This window comes from Salmo salar, chromosome ssa06 (assembly GCF_905237065.1).
Source record: "Salmo salar chromosome ssa06, Ssal_v3.1, whole genome shotgun sequence".
Taxonomy (NCBI): Eukaryota; Metazoa; Chordata; class Actinopteri; order Salmoniformes; family Salmonidae; genus Salmo; species Salmo salar.
This window is the reverse complement of record NC_059447.1, coordinates 5,015,318-5,034,866: the sequence shown is the minus strand read 5'-3', so window position 1 is coordinate 5,034,866 and position 19,549 is coordinate 5,015,318. Positions and strand designations below refer to the sequence as shown.

Here is a 19,549-nt window from a genome sequence, read left to right as displayed (position 1 = left end):
TTATGAATGAGACAAAGTACACTCAAAATGTACATTACTTGTTAAGTACCACATTTCCAACATCATACATTTAGCACCCAACTCATAACATGTAACATTCATAAAAATAGGCCTACATTTCACTTAAATAATAAAATAGGCCTACATTTCACTTAAATAATAAAATAGGTCTACATTTCACTTTAATAAAATAGGCCTACATTTCACTTTAATAAAATAGGCCTACATTTCACTTAAATAAGACATTGGAAATTGGTAAAGTGTAATATAAAACACTACAGCCACTCAGTCCTTGGTCATGCCAAAGCAAATTCATTTTATTTACATTTTCAAGTTTGTACAACATCCTATAAGTCACTGTCAGACCAACAGTACATGAGCAGAACAACATCAGTGATCTTTAGCGTGAGGTGAACACATCACGATATGTCTATCGAAAGACTGACGGGCCTGTTCAAATACCTCACAGATGCATCCTTCCTCCCTCCAAGTCATCACTGATCTGACCATGTTAGACAGGTGTAAACATGATGGCAAACATGCATTCACTTATCCAATCCCTTCCTAATCAGTGATTATATTACCTCAAGGAGAAGATGATGGTAGGATGCATTGTTAAAGTACTCAAACGGGGCCTGAGATTCACAGTATTAAACCATGGGACTTTTCAAGCCTTGGCTGTTTTCAGTCACACAGAATTAGAATGATTCTATGATTCTAATTCCCTAGTTCCAGACTCAGCCTGTTGATGTTGTTTATCAGTCCAGGGTGGTCATCCTATAGTAAATACAGTCGCTACGACAACGTCATTAACATGTGCTATACATTTCCAGGTCACACAGAACATCACCTCTAGGATAGAACTCCTTTTTTAAACTCTATAAAATACTAGTTATTAGGTTGGATGAGTCAGTGGCACATCAATACAAACTAACTACATTCTGTAGAAACTTTACAATGTATGAAAAATGCTCCGGCGACGTGTTGGAAAGCAAACTGATATAAAAAGCTCACTCACGATGACCAACGGACAAACTAAAAAAACATGACTAGAAAAATAACCTCAATCTAATGGTGACACCTCGTTGCTCATTTACAAAAGGCACAAAGAAAAACTAGAAACTGAATAAGACATGAGAGAACATGAGAAATCATGAGAGAACATGAGAAACCATGAGAGAACATGAGAAACCATGAGAGAACATGAAGAAACTATGAGAGAACATGAGAAACCATGAGAGAACATGAGAAACCATGAGAGAACATGAGAAACCATGAGAGAACATGAGAAACCATGAGAGAACATGAGAAACCATGAGAGAACATGAAGAAACTATGAGAGAACATGAGAAACCATGAGAGAACATGAGAAACCATGAGAGAACATGAGAAACCATGAGAGAACATGAGAAACCATGAGAGAACATGAAGAAACTATGAGAGAACATGAGAAACCATGAGAGAACATGAGAAACCATGAGAGAACATGAGAAACCATGAGAGAACATGAGAAACCATGAAAACACCATGAGAAAACTGCTCATTAGTACAATTTGTGCAACGAAGCAAAACTAGTGTTAGTGTGACATCACACTGACTGTCTACACAGATTCTTCTTTAGAGACACAATCAGTTATTAACGAGGTGAAATCAATGACCTGAAGTCCTGGCTATCTATCCATCTACAGTACAGTGAATTCAACAAGCTACTGTGGTGTGTGTGTGTGTGGGTGGCACAGTACAATCATGACATACACAGAAAAGAGCTCTCTCAATCTATAGGTATTACAGAACCTATACACTCTATATATGAGCTGGCCCCACCCTCTTACATACACCCTAGATCCAGGGATTATCGTCATGGCGATTCATTGATTATAGTGACTACCATGTTGTTCTCGATAATGGACAGATCTCACCCCCAATGCTCTGACATCTCCTTACCCTCATTCCAGTCTGATCAAAAGACCGACCACAACCTTTATCATCTTATAGATCTGTATGAAAAATAAACATTTAACCTTTATAGACATTGTCCTAACAACTCATGACACTTATTCTCTTAGAGGCAAATCCTAACTTCCATTTACGTAACATTTTCACCTCGTCTCCCATTGACATCAAGGCATGACTGAGTGAACAGTTTGACTTGAGTGGAAAGTTAGGTTTGTCCCCTAAATAACTACCACATTGATACCTCTTGTTGGCCTTTTTCAAGTCCAGGGTGGGTCGTGTTCACTAGGGCACACGGTAGCAAAACGTTTTGCGACGGAAAACAAAAACATTTGTTCTTATTGGACAAGTTCAGGTAGTACTTGTACCATTCGACTCAGTTTGAAAACAATGTATCCCTATTGAACAGGACCCTATGTTTTCAGTGTAGAATTACATGAGGACCGTAATACAATGTGTTTCCCTACTACGCTCATCTAGTGCTTCTACAGCAACACGTAAGTCCGTGCACGGAGGTTATACATTACTATACAGCACAACAAGCTGGTTATACTCCTAGTAGTACCTACACTGTCCATGCATCCCTAATGGCACCCTAATCCCTATGGGTCCTGGTCCAAAGTAGTGCACTATAAAGAGAATCGGGTGTCATTGGGTCTGGTCCAAAGTAGTGCACTATAAAGAGAATAGGGTGTCATTGGGTCTGGTCCAAAGTAGTGCACTATAAAGAGAATAGGGTGTCATTGGGCCCTGGTCCAAAGTAGTGCACTATAAAGGGAATAGGGTGTCATTGTTTATTATACTTTGTTCACTTTGCATCGTTAAGCCTATAAACAACGCTATGACACCAGTACGACGCCTGTCTTAAATGCTTATGACAGGTCATGACACTTCATAACAAGTTATAACCTTCACGCCCAGAGAGTAACTGGGTCATAGAATCAGAAGTTTAACCTTCACGCCCAGAGAGTAACTGGGTCATAGAATCAGAAGTTTAACCTTCACGCCCAGAGAGTAACTGGGTCATAGAATCAGAAGTTTAACCTTCACGCCCAGAGAGTAACTGGGTCATAGAATCAGAAGTTTAACCTTCACGCCCAGAGAGTAACTGGGTCATAGAATCAGAAGTTTAACCTTCACGACCAGAGAGTAACTGGGTCATAGAATCAGAAGTTTAACCTTCACGCCCAGAGAGTAACTGGGTCATAGAATCAGAAGTTTAACCTTCACGACCAGAGAGTAACTGGGTCATAGAATCAGAAGTTTAACCTTCACGACCAGAGAGTAACTGGGTCATAGAATCAGAAGTTTAACCTTCACGCCCAGAGAGTAACTGGGTCATAGAATCAGAAGTTTAACCTTCACGCCCAGAGAGTAACTGGGTCATAGAATCAGAAGTTTAACCTTCACGCCCAGAGAGTAACTGGGTCATAGAATCAGAAGTTTAAACTTCACGACCAGAGAGTAACTGGGTCATAGAATCAGAAGTTTAACCTTCACGACCAGAGAGTAACTGGGTCATAGAATCAGAAGTTTAACCTTCACGCCCAGAGAGTAACTGGGTCATAGAATCAGAAGTTTAACCTTCACGACCAGAGAGTAACTGGGTCATAGAATCAGAAGTTTAACCTTCACGCCCAGAGAGTAACTGGGTCATAGAATCAGAAGTTTAACCTTCACGACCAGAGAGTAACTGGGTCATAGAATCAGAAGTTTAACCTTCACGACCAGAGAGTAACTGGGTCATAGAATCAGAAGTTTAACCTTCACGACCAGAGAGTAACTGGGTCATAGAATCAGAAGTTTAACCTTCACGCCCAGAGAGTAACTGGGTCATAGAATCAGAAGTTTAACCTTCACGACCAGAGAGTAACTGGGTCATAGAATCAGAAGTTTAACCTTCACGACCAGAGAGTAACTGGGTCATAGAATCAGAAGTTTAACCTTCACGACCAGAGGAATCAGTGTGGAGATTAAACTTGGGGTGAGTCTCCTTCATTTCCTTTCCTTGATTTGCACTGATCAAAGAAGACAGGACAGGTGAAATGAAATATCTGAGTCGAGCAGCTTTCACCTATCCTATCACTGAAGATGAAAGAGAAGACAAGAAGAGGAAGTGACTATTGAGACACACCCTTGGTCCCTGTTGCACACCTCACTGTTGACTGGTACTGTATCCTGGCATCAAACATCAGAACAGCCCCAATAGGGCCAACGACTCCATCTCTACCAAGCTATCAGATCTTAAATTCCTTTCCTTAACCTACCCACACTATCTGTTACTTCCTCATCCGCTCACCTACGACCTTTACCCACTTTTGAATGTGATTGAACAGCTCAGTTAGCCAATCAGAAGTGGTGCTCTGTTTGCAAATATTCCCATTGTTGAATCAGTAATAAATGATTACATCATTCGAGGCTAATGGACAGTCATACTGGAGCTAGTGAACCCAGAGGGAGTGTGTCTGCATAACTTAGAATAATTCTCATCCTCCTCATCATCATAATAAAGTGAACACCATGATAATACTACTAGTCTCCAGATAGCTACTCCAACACAACATCATCCAGGTAGAGTCATTCAATACCACCGTTTCTTTTCTTGGCAACATAACAACAGTTAATCATTGGTGGGATAGATAAAGGAGGCGGGACATCTAACAGTTGATTGACAGATAGACGGCGAGTTTCAGCTGTAAACCACAGACAGCTGTCAGTTGTTTTAAGTTCTGTCCCATCCCCAGGCGTGGAAGTGTGTGTGTGAGAGTGTGTGTGTGAGAGTGTGTGTTTAACTGTTACTCTTGATCTCCAGGATTGAGGGGTTGTGGTCCAGAATGGCCAGGATGATTTTATCCATATACTGTCTCAGACGAAGGTTTACACATTCCTGTTCCTTCAGAGCATCTACCAACTAGAGGAGAGGAGGGAGGAGGACAACAGGAGGGAGAGGGAGGGAGAGGGGAGAGGGAGGGTAGGAAGGGGGAGAGGGAGGGAGAGGGGAGAGGGAGGGTAGGAAGGGGCAGAGGGAGGGAAAGGGGAGAGGGAGGGAGAGGGAGGGAGAGGGGAGAGGGAGGGAGAGGGAGGGAAAGGGGAGAGGGAGGGTAGGAAGGGGGGAGAGGGAGGGAGAGGGGAGGGGGAGGGAGAGGGAGGGAAAGGGGAGAGGGAGGGTAGGAAGGGGGAGAGGGAGGGAGAGGGGAGAGGGAGGGAGAGGGAGGGAAAGGGGAGAGGGAGGGTAGGAAGGGGGAGAGGGAGGGAGAGGGGAGAGGGAGGGTAGGAAGGGGGAGAGGGAGGGAAAGGGGAGGGAGAGGGAGGGAGAGGGAGGGAGGGAAAGGGGAGAGGGAGGGTAGGAAGGGGGAGAGGGAAGTTAGGAAGGGGGAGAGGGAGGGTAGGAAGGGGGAGAGGGAGGGTAGGAAGGGGGAGAGGGAAGGTAGGAAGGGGGAGAGGGAGGGTAGGAAGGGGGAGAGGGAGGGTAGGAAGGGGGAGAGGGAGGGTAGGAAGGGGGAGAGGGAGAGCGAGAACGAGAGAGAATGTCAATCAAAAGAGAGATTTTTTCAAACAAATAAAATGACATTTGACACAAAGTGACAAACATGAGCCTGTAGCTAAACTGTCCCCTCTCCTGCTGATTTCTGTATGTCACTCCACCCTACCCCACTCTACTCTACCCCACTCCACCCTACCCCTCTCTACCCTACCCCACTCTACTCTACCCCACTCCACCCTACCCCAACCTACCCCACTCCACCCTACTCCCACTCCACCCCACCCTACCCCACTCTACCCCACCCCACTCTACCCCACCCCACTCTACTCTACCCCACTCCACCCTACCCCACTCTACTCTACCCCACTCCACCCTACCCCTCTCTACCCTACCCCACTCTACTCTACCCCACTCCACCCTACCCCAACCTACCCCACTCCACCCTACTCCCACTCCACCCCACCCTACCCCACTCTACCCCACCCCACTCTACTCTACCCCACTCCACCCTACCCCACTCTACTCTACCCCACTCCACCCTACCCCACCCCACTCTACTCTACCCCACTCCACCCTACCCCACCCCACTCTACCCCACTCCACCCTACCCCACCCCACTCTACTCTACCCCACTCCACCCTACCCCACCCCACTCTACTCTACCCCACTCCACCCTACCCCACTCTACCCCACTCCACCCTACCCCACCCCACTCTACCCCCACTCCACCCTACCCCACCCCACTCTACTCTACCCCACTCCACCCTACCCCACCCCACTCTACCCCACTCCACCCTACCCCACCCCACTCTACCCCACTCCACCCTACCCCACCCCACTCTACTCTACCCCACTCCACTCTACCCCACTCTACCCTAACCCACCCCACTCCACTCTACCCCACTCTACCCCACTCCACTCTACCCCACTCTACCCTACACCTCTCTACCCTACCCCACTCCACTCTACCCCACTTTACCCCACCCCACTCTACCCCACCCCACTCCACAGTCAGATCCTCTCACCTCGTCCCTAGAAGCGTTGTCTATCTCAGCAGCCAGTGACTGGGCCTTGGTGTGGCAGGCAAACAGGTTCTTAGCTTCATACAGACTCAGACTGAGGATCTGACTGTTCAGGTCATCGTTCTGGTCCCGCAGCTTAAAGTTCTCCTGTAGAGAGAGAGGGAGGGAGGGAAGAGGGTGGAGAGAGGGAGGGAGGAAGGGGGGAAGGAAGAGGGTAGAGAAAGAGGGATTGAGGAAGGAGGGAAGAGGGTAGAGAGAGAGGGAGGGTGGAGAGAGAGGGAGGGAGGGGGGAAGGAAGAGGGTGGAGAGAGAGGGAGGGGGGGAAGGAAGAGGGTGGAGAGGGAGAGGGAGGGGGGGGAAGGAAGAGGGTGGAGAGGGAGAGGGAGGGGGGGAAGGAAGAGGGTGGAGAGAGAGGGAGGGAGGAAGGAGGGTAGAGAGAGAGGAGGAGGAAAGAGGGTGGCGAGAGGGAGGGAGGAAGGAGGGTAGAGAGAGAGGAGGAGGAAAGAGGGTGGCGAGAGGGAGGGAGGAAGGAGGGTAGAGAGAGAGGAGGAGGAAAGAGGGTGGCGAGAGGGAGGGAGGAAGGAGGGTAGAGAGAGGAGGAGGAAAGAGGGTGGCGAGAGGGAGGGAGGAAGGAGGGTAGAGAGAGAGGAGGAGGAAAGAGGGTGGCGAGAGGGAGGGAGGAAGGAGGGTAGAGAGAGAGGAGGAGGAAAGAGGGTGGCGAGAGGGAGGGAGGAAGGAGGGTAGAGAGAGAGGAGGAGGAAAGAGGGTGGCGAGAGGGAGGGAGGAAGGAGGGTAGAGAGAGAGGAGGAGGAAAGAGGGTGGCGAGAGGGAGGGAGGAAGGAGGGTAGAGAGAGAGGAGGAGGAAAGAGGGAAGAGGGAGAGGGAGGGGGGAAGGAAGAGGGTGGAGAGAGAGGAAGGGAGGAAGGAGGGTAGAGAGAGAGAAGGAGGGAAGAGGGAGAGGAAGGAGAAAGAGGAGTTAGAATATAAACTCTGAGAAACTGTTTCTAATATTGAACACCTTCCTAATATTGAGTTTCACCACCTTTTTTGCCCTCAGAACAGCCTCAATTCATCAGGACATGGACTCTACAAAGTGTTGAAAGCGTTCCACAGGGATGCTGGCCCATGTTGACTCCAATACACACAGGAAACTGTTGAGCGTGAAAAACCCAGCAGCATTGCAGTTCTTGACACAAACCGGTGCATCTGTGTGTGTGTGAGTGTGTGTGCCTCACCTGTTTGAGTCTCTTGACCTCATGCTCCATCTCTATTTCCTCACCTGTTTGAGTCTCTTGACCTCATGCTCCATCTCTATTTCCTCACCTGTTTGAGTCTCTTGACCTCATGCTCCATCTCTATTTCCTCACCTGTTTGAGTCTCTTGACCTCATGCTCCATCTCTATTTCCTCACCTGTTTGAGTCTCTTGACCTCATGCTCCATCTCTATTTCCTCACCTGTTTGAGTCTCTTGACCTCATGCTCCATCTCTATTTCCTCACCTGTTTGAGTCTCTTGACCTCATGCTCCATCTCTATTTCCTCACCTGTTTGAGTCTCTTGACCTCATGCTCCATCTCTATTTCCTCACCTGTTTGAGCCTCTTGACCTCATGCTCCATCTCTATTTCCTCACCTGTTTGAGTCTCTTGACCTCATGCTCCATCTCTATTTCCTCACCTGTTTGAGTCTCTTGACCTCATGCTCCATCTCTATTTCCTCACCTGTTTGAGTCTCTTGACCTCATGCTCCATCTCTATTTCCTCACCTGTTTGAGTCTCTTGACCTCATGCTCCATCTCTATTTCCTCACCTGTTTGAGTCTCTTGACCTCATGCTCCATCTCTATTTCCTCACCTGTTTGAGTCTCTTGACCTCATGCTCCATCTCTATTTCCCGTGTCTTGGCGTTGTATTCTGATAGCCCCGCCCCCTGCCCCGCCTCTGAACCCAGTTTAAACAGCTGCAGGTGCTCCAACTCCCGACGCAGGTCCTCTATCAACTACAGAGATGGAGGGAGGGGGAGAGATGGAGGGGGAGAGAGAGGGAAGGACAGAGGGAGGGAGGGATGGATGGAGGGGGAGAGATGGCGGGGGAGAGATGGAGAGATGAGGGGGAGAGAGGGAGGGGGGAGAGAGGGAGGGACGGAGGGACAGAGAGGGAGGGACAGAGGGAGAGAGGGGGACAGAGGGAGAGAGGGGGACAGAGGGACAGAGGGAGAGAGGGAGAGAGGGGGACAGAGGGACAGAGGGAGAGAGGGACAGAGGGACAGAGGGAGAGAGGGGGACAGAGGGAGAGAGGGGGACAGAGGGACAGAGGGAGAGAGGGAGAGAGGGGGACAGAGGGAGAGAGAGGGACAGAGGGAGAGAGGGGGACAGAGGGAGAGAGGGACAGAGGGACAGAGGGAGAGAGGGACAGAGGGACAGAGGGAGAGAGGGGGGACAGAGGGAGAGAGGGACAGAGGGACAGAGGGAGAGAGGGGGACAGAGGGAGAGAGGGACAGAGGGACAGAGGGAGAGAGGGACAGAGGGAGAGAGGGACAGAGGGACAGAGGGAGAGAGGGACAGAGGGACAGAGGGAGAGAGGGACAGAGGGAGAGAGGGAGAGAGGGGGACAGAGGGACAGAGGGACAGAGGGAGAGAGGGGGACAGAGGGAGAGAGGGGGACAGAGGGAGAGAGGGACAGAGGGACAGAGGGAGAGAGGGAGAGAGGGGGACAGAGGGAGAGAGGGGGACAGAGGGAGAGAGGGACAGAGGGACAGAGGGAGAGAGGGGGACAGAGGGAGAGAGGGGGACAGAGGGAGAGAGGGACAGAGGGACAGAGGGACAGAGGGAGAGAGGGAGAGAGGGACAGAGGGAGAGAGGGAGAGAGGGACAGAGGGACAGAGGGAGAGAGGGGGACAGAGGGAGAGAGGGACAGAGGGAGAGAGGGAGAGAGGGAGAGAGGGAGAGAGAGGGAGAGAGAGGGACAGAGGGAGAGAGGGGGACAGAGGGAGAGAGGGACAGAGGGACAGAGGGAGAGAGGGAGAGAGGGACAGAGGGAGAGAGGGGGACAGAGGGAGAGAGGGACAGAGGGACAGAGGGAGAGAGGGACAGAGGGACAGAGGGACAGAGGGACAGAGGGAGAGAGAGAGAGAGTTTGTCTGTCACTTCAATGTAGTTTCCTAGGTGGTCAGAAGTTAAAATATAGAAGTTGGTGAATTTGGTCACAAAAGCAGTTGAGTGCAATAGGAACAAATGGAGGAAATTATATTGTGTGTCCGTACCTCTTGCATGGCCTCTCTCTCCTTCTGGAATTCATGTCTGTTCTGCCACAGCTTGTCCATCATCTTCCTGTAGAGGTCCATCTCATCCTTCAGCCTCAGACTGGTGTCCTCTAACCGGTCTGTCATACGCTGCTTCTCCTGAGAGAGGGAGACGGGAGAGAGAGAGGGAGACGGGAGAGAGAGAGGGAGACGGGAGAGAGAGAGGGAGACGGGAGAGAGAGAGGGAGACGGGAAGAGAGGGAGACGGGAGAGAGAGAGGGAGACGGGAGAGAGAGGGAGACGGGAGAGAGAGGGAGACGGGAGAGAGGGAGACGGGAGAGAGACGGGAGAGAGAGAGGGAGACGGGGGAGAGAGAGGGAGACGGGGGAGAGAGGGAGACGGGGGAGAGAGGGAGACGGGGGAGAGAGGGAGACGGGGGAGAGAGGGAGATGGGGAGAGAGGGAGACGGGAGAGAGAGGGAGACGGGAGAGAGATGGGAGAGAGAGGGAGACGGGAGAGAGAGGGAGACGGGAGAGAGAGGGAGACGGGAGAGAGAGGGAGACGTGAGAGAGAGGGAGACGTGAGAGAGAGAGAGACGGGAGAGAGAGGGAGACGGGAGAGAGAGAGAGACGGGAGAGAGAGAGACGGGGGAGAGAGAGAGGGAGACGGGAGAGAGAGAGGGAGACGGGAGAGAGAGAGGGAGACGGGAGAGAGAGAGAGATGGGAGAGAGAGAGAGATGGGAGAGAGAGGGAGATGGGAGAGAGAGGGAGATGGGGGAGAGAGGGAGATGGGAGAGAGAGGGAGAGTTATCCATTGATAGACAGGCAGGCAGGCAGACAGCCAGACATACTTTATGACCACCCACCTGGTCTAGTTTCTCAGTCTGAGACTTCAGTTTACAAACGTTCAGTTTCATCTCTCCATTCTCCTCCTCCATCTGCTGAACTCTATAGAGAAAACAGTTAGCCAAACATCTACCATTTCTATTACCAATTTACAGCTGTTCCTGGACGTTACTAAGGTGGTGTCCCTGTGCGTTACTAAGGTGGTGTTCCTGTGCGTTACTAAAGGTGTTCCTGTGCGTTACTAAAGGTGTTCCTGTGCGTTACTAAGGTGTTCCTGTGCGTTACTAAGGTGGTGATCCTGTGCGTTACTAAGGTGGTGATCCTGTGCGTTACTAAGGTGGTGATCCTGGGCGTTACTAAGGTGGTGTTCCTGTGCGTTACTAAAGGTGTTCCTGTGCGTTACTAAAGGTGTTCCTGTGCGTTACTAAGGTGTTCCTGTGCGTTACTAAGGTGGTGATCCTGGGCGTTACTAAAGGTGTTCCTGTGCGTTACTAAAGGTGTTCCTGTGCGTTACTAAAGGTGTTCCTGTGCGTTACTAAAGGTGTTCCTGTGCGTTACTAAGGTGTTCCTGTGCGTTACTAAGGTGGTGTCCCTGTGCATTACTAAGGTGGTGTCCCTGTGCGTTACTAAAGGTGGTGTCCCTGTGCGTTACTAAGGTGTTCCTGTGCGTTACTAAGGTGGTGATCCTGGGCGTTACTAAGGTGGTGATCCTGTGCGTTACTAAAGGTGGTGTCCCTGTGCGTTACTAAGGTGTTCCTGTGCGTTACTAAGGTGTTCCTGTGCGTTACTAAGGTGGTGTCCCTGTGCGTTACTAAGGTGATGTCCCTGTGCGTTACTAAGGTGGTGTCCCTGTGCGTTACTAAGGTGATGTCCCTGTGCGTTACTAAGGTGATGTCCCTGTGCGTTACTAAGGTGGTGTTCCTGTGCGTTACTAAAGGTGTTCCTGTGCGTTACTAAAGGTGTTCCTGTGCGTTACTAAGGTGTTCCTGTGCGTTACTAAGGTGGTGATCCTGTGCGTTACTAAGGTGGTGATCCTGTGCGTTACTAAGGTGGTGATCCTGGGCGTTACTAAGGTGGTGTTCCTGTGCGTTACTAAAGGTGTTCCTGTGCGTTACTAAAGGTGTTCCTGTGCGTTACTAAGGTGTTCCTGTGCGTTACTAAGGTGGTGATCCTGGGCGTTACTAAAGGTGTTCCTGTGCGTTACTAAAGGTGTTCCTGTGCGTTACTAAAGGTGTTCCTGTGCGTTACTAAAGGTGTTCCTGTGCGTTACTAAGGTGTTCCTGTGCGTTACTAAGGTGGTGTCCCTGTGCATTACTAAGGTGGTGTCCCTGTGCGTTACTAAAGGTGGTGTCCCTGTGCGTTACTAAGGTGTTCCTGTGCGTTACTAAGGTGGTGATCCTGGGCGTTACTAAGGTGGTGATCCTGTGCGTTACTAAAGGTGGTGTCCCTGTGCGTTACTAAGGTGTTCCTGTGCGTTACTAAGGTGTTCCTGTGCGTTACTAAGGTGGTGTCCCTGTGCGTTACTAAGGTGATGTCCCTGTGCGTTACTAAGGTGGTGTCCCTGTGCGTTACTAAGGTGATGTCCCTGTGCGTTACTAAGGTGATGTCCCTGTGCGTTACTAAGGTGATGTCCCTGTGCGTTACTAAAGGTGTTCCTGTGCGTTACTAAGGTGTTCCTGTGCGTTACTAAAGGTGTTCCTGTGCGTTACTAAGGTGATGTTCCTGTGCGTTACTAAGGTGTTCCTGTGCGTTACTAAGGTGTTCCTGTGCGTTACTAAGGTGTTCCTGTGCGTTACTAAGGTGGTGTTCCTGTGCGTTACTAAGGTGATGTTCCTGTGCGTTACTAAGGTGGTGTTCCTGTGCGTTACTAAGGTGGTGTTCCTGTGCGTTACTAAGGTGGTGTTCCTGTGCGTTACTAAGGTGGTGTTCCTGTGCGTTACTAAGGTGGTGTTCCTGTGCGTTACTAAGGTGGTGATCCTGTGCGTTACTAAGGTGGTGTTCCTGTGCGTTACTAAGGTGGTGTCCCTGTGCGTTACTAAAGGTGTCCCTGTGCGTTACTAAAGGTGTCCCTGTGCGTTACTAAAGGTGTTCCTGTGCGTTACTAAGGTGGTGTTCCTGTGCGTTACTAAGGTGTTCCTGGGCGTTACTAAGGTGGTGTTCCTGTGCGTTACTAAAGGTGCTCCTGGGCGTTACTAAAGGTGTTCCTGGGCGTTACTAAGGTGGTGTTCATTGGCGTTACTAAGGTGGTGTTCCTGGGCGTTACTAAAGGTGATCCTGTGCGTTACTAAGGTGATGTTCCTGTGTGTTACTAAGGTGTTCCTGTGCGTTACTAAGGTGGTGTTCCTGTGCGTTACTAAAGGTGGTGTTCCTGGGCCTTACTAAAGGTGTTCCTGTGCGTTACTAAAGGTGTTCCTGTGCGTTACTAAGGTGTTCCTGTGCGTTACTAAGGTGGTGTCCCTGTGCATTACTAAGGTGGTGTCCCTGTGCATTACTAAGGTGGTGTCCCTGTGCATTACTAAGGTGGTGTCCCTGTGCGTTACTAAGGTGTTCCTGTGCGTTACTAAGGTGGTGATCCTGTGCGTTACTAAAGGTGGTGTCCCTGTGCGTTACTAAGGTGTTCCTGTGCGTTACTAAGGTGTTCCTGTGCGTTACTAAGGTGTTCCTGTGCGTTACTAAGGTGGTGTCCCTGTGCGTTACTAAGGTGATGTCCCTGTGCGTTACTAAGGTGGTGTCCCTGTGCGTTACTAAGGTGATGTCCCTGTGCGTTACTAAGGTGATGTCCCTGTGCGTTACTAAGGTGATGTCCCTGTGCGTTACTAAAGGTGTTCCTGTGTGTTACTAAGGTGTTCCTGTGCGTTACTAAAGGTGTTCCTGTGCGTTACTAAAGGTGTTCCTGTGCGTTACTAAGGTGATGTTCCTGTGCGTTACTAAGGTGTTCCTGTGCGTTACTAAGGTGTTCCTGTGCGTTACTAAGGTGGTGTTCCTGTGCGTTACTAAGGTGGTGTTCCTGTGCGTTACTAAGGTGGTGTTCCTGTGCGTTACTAAGGTGGTGTTCCTGTGCGTTACTAAGGTGGTGTTCCTGTGCGTTACTAAGGTGGTGTTCCTGTGCGTTACTAAGGTGGTGTTCCTGTGCGTTACTAAGGTGGTGTTCCTGTGCGTTACTAAGGTGTCCCTGTGCGTTACTAAAGGTGTCCCTGTGTGTTACTAAAGGTGTTCCTGTGCGTTACTAAGGTGGTGTTCCTGTGCGTTACTAAGGTGTTCCTGGGCGTTACTAAGGTGGTGTTCCTGTGCGTTACTAAAGGTGCTCCTGGGCGTTACTAAAGGTGTTCCTGGGCGTTACTAAGGTGGTGTTCATTGGCGTTACTAAGGTGGTGTTCCTGGGCGTTACTAAAGGTGTTCCTGGGCGTTACTAAGGTGGTGTTCCTGGGCGTTACTAAGGTGGTGTTCCTGTGCGTTACTAAAGGTGATCCTGTGCGTTACTAAGGTGATGTTCCTGTGTGTTACTAAGGTGTTCCTGTGCGTTACTAAGGTGTTCCTGTGTGTTACTAAGGTGGTGTTTCTGGGCGTTACTAAGGTGTCCCTGTGCGTTACTAAGGTGATGTTCCTGTGCGTTACTAAAAGTGTTCCTGGGCGTTACTAAAGGTGTCCCTGTGCGTTACTAAGGTGATGTTCCTGTGCGTTACTAAAGGTGTTCCTGTGCGTTACTAAAGGTGTTCCTGTGCGTTACTAAGGTGATGTTCCTGTGCGTTACTAAGGTGTTCCTGTGCGTTACTAAGGTGTTCCTGTGCGTGCGTTACTAAGGTGTTCCTGTGCGTTACTAAGGTGTTCCTGTGCGTTACTAAGGTGTTCCTGTGCGTTACTAAGGTGTTCCTGTGCGTTACTAAGGTGATGTTCCTGTGCGTTACTAAAGGTGTCCCTGTGCGTTACTAAGGGTGTTCCTGTGCGTTACTAAGGTGGTGTTCCTGTGCGTTACTAAAGGTGTCCCTGTGCGTTACTAAAGGTGTTCCTGTGCGTTACTAAGGGTGTTCCTGTGCGTTACTAAGGTGGTGTCCCTGTGCGTTACTAAGGTGATGTCCCTGTGCGTTACTAAGGTGATGTCCCTGTGCGTTACTAAGGTGATGTCCCTGTGCGTTACTAAAGGTGTTCCTGTGTGTTACTAAGGTGTTCCTGTGCGTTACTAAAGGTGTTCCTGTGCGTTACTAAAGGTGTTCCTGTGCGTTACTAAGGTGATGTTCCTGTGCGTTACTAAGGTGTTCCTGTGCGTTACTAAGGTGGTGTTCCTGTGCGTTACTAAGGTGATGTTCCTGTGCGTTACTAAGGTGGTGTTCCTGTGCATTACTAAGGTGGTGATCCTGTGCGTTACTAAGGTGGTGTTCCTGTGCGTTACTAAGGTGGTGTTCCTGTGCGTTACTAAGGTGGTGTTCCTGTGCGTTACTAAGGTGGTGTTCCTGTGCGTTACTAAGGTGGTGTTCCTGTGCGTTACTAAGGTGTCCCTGTGCGTTACTAAAGGTGTCCCTGTGCGTTACTAAAGGTGTCCCTGTGTGTTACTAAAGGTGTTCCTGTGCGTTACTAAGGTGGTGTCCCTGTGCGTTACTAAAGGTGCTCCTGGGCGTTACTAAGGTGGTGTTCCTGTGCGTTACTAAAGGTGCTCCTGGGCGTTACTAAAGGTGGTGTTCATTGGCGTTACTAAGGTGGTGTTCCTGGGCGTTACTAAAGGTGTTCCTGGGCGTTACTAAAGGTGTTCCTGGGCGTTACTAAGGTGGTGTTCATTGGCGTTACTAAGGTGGTGTTCCTGGGCGTTACTAAAGGTGTTCCTGGGCGTTACTAAGGTGGTGTTCCTGGGCGTTACTAAGGTGGTGTTCCTGGGCGTTACTAAAGGTGATCCTGTGCGTTACTAAGGTGATGTTCCTGTGTGTTACTAAGGTGTTCCTGTGCGTTACTAAGGTGATGTTCCTGTGCGTTACTAAGGTGTTCCTGTGTGTTACTAAGGTGGTGTTTCTGGGCGTTACTAAGGTGTCCCTGTGCGTTACTAAGGTGATGTTCCTGTGCGTTACTAAAAGTGTTCCTGGGCGTTACTAAAGGTGTCCCTGTGCGTTACTAAGGTGATGTTCCTGTGCGTTACTAAAGGTGTTCCTGTGCGTTACTAAAGGTGTTCCTGTGCGTTACTAAGGTGATGTTCCTGTGCGTTACTAAGGTGTTCCTGTGCGTTACTAAGGTGTTCCTGTGCGTTACTAAGGTGTTCCTGTGCGTTACTAAGGTCTTCCTGTGCGTTACTAAGGTGTTCCTGTGCGTTACTAAGGTGATGTTCCTGTGCGTTACTAAAGGTGTCCCTGTGCGTTACTAAGGGTGTTCCTGTGCGTTACTAAGGTGGTGTTCCTGTGCGTTACTAAAGGTGTCCCTGTGCGTTACTAAAGGTGTTCCTGTGCGTTACTAAGGGTGTTCCTGTGCGTTACTAAGGTGATGTTCCTGTGCGTTACTAAAGGTGTCCCTGTGCGTTACTAAAGGTGTCCCTGTGCGTTACTAAGGGTGTTCCTGTGCGTTACTAAGGTGATGTTCCTGTGCGTTACAAAAGGTGTCCTTGTGCGTTACTAAGGTGGTGATCCTGTGCGTTACTAAGGTGGTGATCCTGTGCGTTAATAAAGGTGTTCCTGGGCGTTACTAAGGTGGTGTCCCTGTGCGTTACTAAGGTGGTGTCCCTGTGCGTTACTAAGGTGGTGTCCCTGTGCGTTACTAAGGTGGTGTCCCTGTGCGTTACTAAGGTGGTGTCCCTGTGCGTTACTAAGGTGGTGATCCTGTGCGTTACTAAGGTGGTGATCCTGTGCGTTACTAAGGTGGTGATCCTGTGCGTTACTAAAGGTGTTCCTGGGCGTTACTAAGGTGGTGTCCCTGTGCGTTACTAAGGTGGTGATCCTGTGCGTTACTAAGGTGGTGATCCTGTGCGTTACTAAGGTGGTGATCCTGTGCGTTACTAAAGGTGTTCCTGGGCGTTACTAAGGTGGTGTTCCTGTGCGTTACTAAGGTGGTGTTCCTGTGCGTTACTAAGGTGGTGTTCCTGTGCGTTACTAAGGTGGTGTTCCTGTGCGTTACTAAGGTGTCCCTGTGCGTTACTAAAGGTGTCCCTGTGTGTTACTAAAGGTGTTCCTGTGCGTTACTAAGGTGGTGTTCCTGTGCGTTACTAAGGTGTTCCTGGGCGTTACTAAGGTGGTGTTCCTGTGCGTTACTAAAGGTGCTCCTGGGCGTTACTAAAGGTGTTCCTGGGCGTTACTAAGGTGGTGTTCATTGGCGTTACTAAGGTGGTGTTCCTGTGCGTTACTAAAGGTGATCCTGTGCGTTACTAAGGTGGTGTTCCTGGGCGTTACTAAAGGTGTTCCTGGGCGTTACTAAGGTGGTGTTCCTGGGCGTTACTAAGGTGGTGTTCCTGTGCGTTACTAAAGGTGATCCTGTGCGTTACTAAGGTGATGTTCCTGTGTGTTACTAAGGTGTTCCTGTGCGTTACTAAGGTGATGTTCCTGTGCGTTACTAAGGTGTTCCTGTGTGTTACTAAGGTGGCGTTTCTGGGCGTTACTAAGGTGTCCCTGTGCGTTACTAAGGTGATGTTCCTGTGCGTTACTAAAAGTGTTCCTGGGCGTTACTAAAGGTGTCCCTGTGCGTTACTAAGGTGATGTTCCTGTGCGTTACTAAAGGTGTTCCTGTGCGTTACTAAAGGTGTTCCTGTGCGTTACTAAGGTGATGTTCCTGTGCGTTACTAAGGTGTTCCTGTGCGTGCGTTACTAAGGTGTTCCTGTGCGTGCGTTACTAAGGTGTTCCTGTGCGTTACTAAGGTGTTCCTGTGCGTTACTAAGGTGTTCCTGTGCGTTACTAAGGTGATGTTCCTGTGCGTTACTAAAGGTGTCCCTGTGCGTTACTAAGGGTGTTCCTGTGCGTTACTAAGGTGGTGTTCCTGTGCGTTACTAAAGGTGTCCCTGTGCATTACTAAAGGTGTTCCTGTGCGTTACTAAGGGTGTTCCTGTGCGTTACTAAGGTGGTGTCCCTGTGCGTTACTAAGGTGATGTCCCTGTGCGTTACTAAGGTGATGTCCCTGTGCGTTACTAAGGTGATGTCCCTGTGCGTTACTAAAGGTGTTCCTGTGTGTTACTAAGGTGTTCCTGTGCGTTACTAAAGGTGTTCCTGTGCGTTACTAAAGGTGTTCCTGTGCGTTACTAAGGTGATGTTCCTGTGCGTTACTAAGGTGTTCCTGTGCGTTACTAAGGTGGTGTTCCTGTGCGTTACTAAGGTGATGTTCCTGTGCGTTACTAAGGTGGTGTTCCTGTGCGTTACTAAGGTGGTGTTCCTGTGCGTTACTAAGGTGGTGTTCCTGTGCGTTACTAAGGTGGTGTTCCTGTGCGTTACTAAGGTGGTGTTCCTGTGCGTTACTAAGGTGGTGTTCCTGTGCGTTACTAAGGTGGTGTTCCTGTGCGTTACTAAGGTGTCCCTGTGCGTTACTAAAGGTGTCCCTGTGTGTTACTAAAGGTGTTCCTGTGCGTTACTAAGGTGGTGTTCCTGTGCGTTACTAAGGTGTTCCTGGGCGTTACTAAGGTGGTGTTCCTGTGCGTTACTAAAGGTGCTCCTGGGCGTTACTAAAGGTGTTCCTGGGCGTTACTAAGGTGGTGTTCATTGGCGTTACTAAGGTGGTGTTCCTGGGCGTTACTAAAGGTGTTCCTGGGCGTTACTAAGGTGGTGTTCCTGGGCGTTACTAAGGTGGTATTCCTGTGCGTTACTAAAGGTGATCCTGTGCGTTACTAAGGTGATGTTCCTGTGTGTTACTAAGGTGTTCCTGTGCGTTACTAAGGTGATGTTCCTGTGCGTTACTAAGGTGTTCCTGTGTGTTACTAAGGTGGTGTTTCTGGGCGTTACTAAGGTGTCCCTGTGCGTTACTAAGGTGATGTTCCTGTGCGTTACTAAAAGTGTTCCTGGGCGTTACTAAAGGTGTCCCTGTGCGTTACTAAGGTGATGTTCCTGTGCGTTACTAAAGGTGTTCCTGTGCGTTACTAAAGGTGTTCCTGTGCGTTACTAAGGTGATGTTCCTGTGCGTTACTAAGGTGTTCCTGTGCGTTACTAAGGTGTTCCTGTGCGTTACTAAGGTGTTCCTGTGCGTTACTAAGGTCTTCCTGTGCGTTACTAAGGTGTTCCTGTGCGTTACTAAGGTGATGTTCCTGTGCGTTACTAAAGGTGTCCCTGTGCGTTACTAAGGGTGTTCCTGTGCGTTACTAAGGTGGTGTTCCTGTGCGTTACTAAAGGTGTCCCTGTGCGTTACTAAAGGTGTTCCTGTGCGTTACTAAGGGTGTTCCTGTGCGTTACTAAGGTGGTGTTCCTGTGCGTTACTAAAGGTGTCCCTGTGCGTTACTAAAGGTGTCCCTGTGCGTTACTAAGGGTGTTCCTGTGCGTTACTAAGGTGATGTTCCTGTGCGTTACTAAAGGTGTCCTTGTGCGTTACTAAGGTGGTGATCCTGTGCGTTACTAAGGTGGTGATCCTGTGCGTTAATAAAGGTGTTCCTGGGCGTTACTAAGGTGGTGTCCCTGTGCGTTACTAAGGTGGTGTCCCTGTGCGTTACTAAGGTGGTGTCCCTGTGCGTTACTAAGGTGGTGTCCCTGTGCGTTACTAAGGTGGTGTCCCTGTGCGTTACTAAGGTGGTGATCCTGTGCGTTACTAAGGTGGTGATCCTGTGCGTTACTAAGGTGGTGATCCTGTGCGTTACTAAAGGTGTTCCTGGGCGTTACTAAGGTGGTGTCCCTGTGCGTTACTAAGGTGGTGTCCCTGTGCGTTACTAAGGTGGTGATCCTGTGCGTTACTAAGGTGGTGATCCTGTGCGTTACTAAAGGTGTTCCTGGGCGTTACTAAAGGTGTTCCTGGGCGTTACTAAGGTGGTGTCCCTGTGCGTTACTAAGGTGGTGATCCTGTGCGTTACTAAGGTGGTGATCCTGTGCGTTACTAAGGTGGTGATCCTGTGCGTTACTAAAGGTGTTCCTG

General features: G+C 49.7%; 1 protein-coding gene across 6 annotated transcripts in view; it reads right to left on the bottom strand.

Annotated features, from left to right (window-relative positions):
• Nucleotides 1–289: 289 nt before the first annotated feature.
• The window catches only part of LOC106606268 (rab11 family-interacting protein 4A), a 96,176-nt gene continuing 76,916 nt past the window's right edge, over nt 290–19,549 (bottom strand). For 3 of the 6 annotated variants that reach the window (XM_045719616.1, XM_045719618.1, XM_045719617.1), the window contains 5 exons: nt 10,563–10,644; nt 9,718–9,855; nt 8,311–8,454; nt 6,463–6,606; nt 290–4,864 (listed from right to left, as the gene is read on the bottom strand). In XM_045719616.1, the coding sequence (XP_045575572.1) occupies nt 4,742–4,864; nt 6,463–6,606; nt 8,311–8,454; nt 9,718–9,855; nt 10,563–10,644 (631 nt within the window). In that variant the 3' untranslated portion in view covers nt 290–4,741. Of the gene's footprint in view, nt 4,865–6,462; nt 6,607–7,694; nt 8,455–9,717; nt 9,856–10,562; nt 10,645–19,549 lie in introns of all 6 variants that reach the window. The other 3 variants (XR_006770105.1, XR_006770104.1, XR_006770106.1) reach the window with 3 other exon arrangements.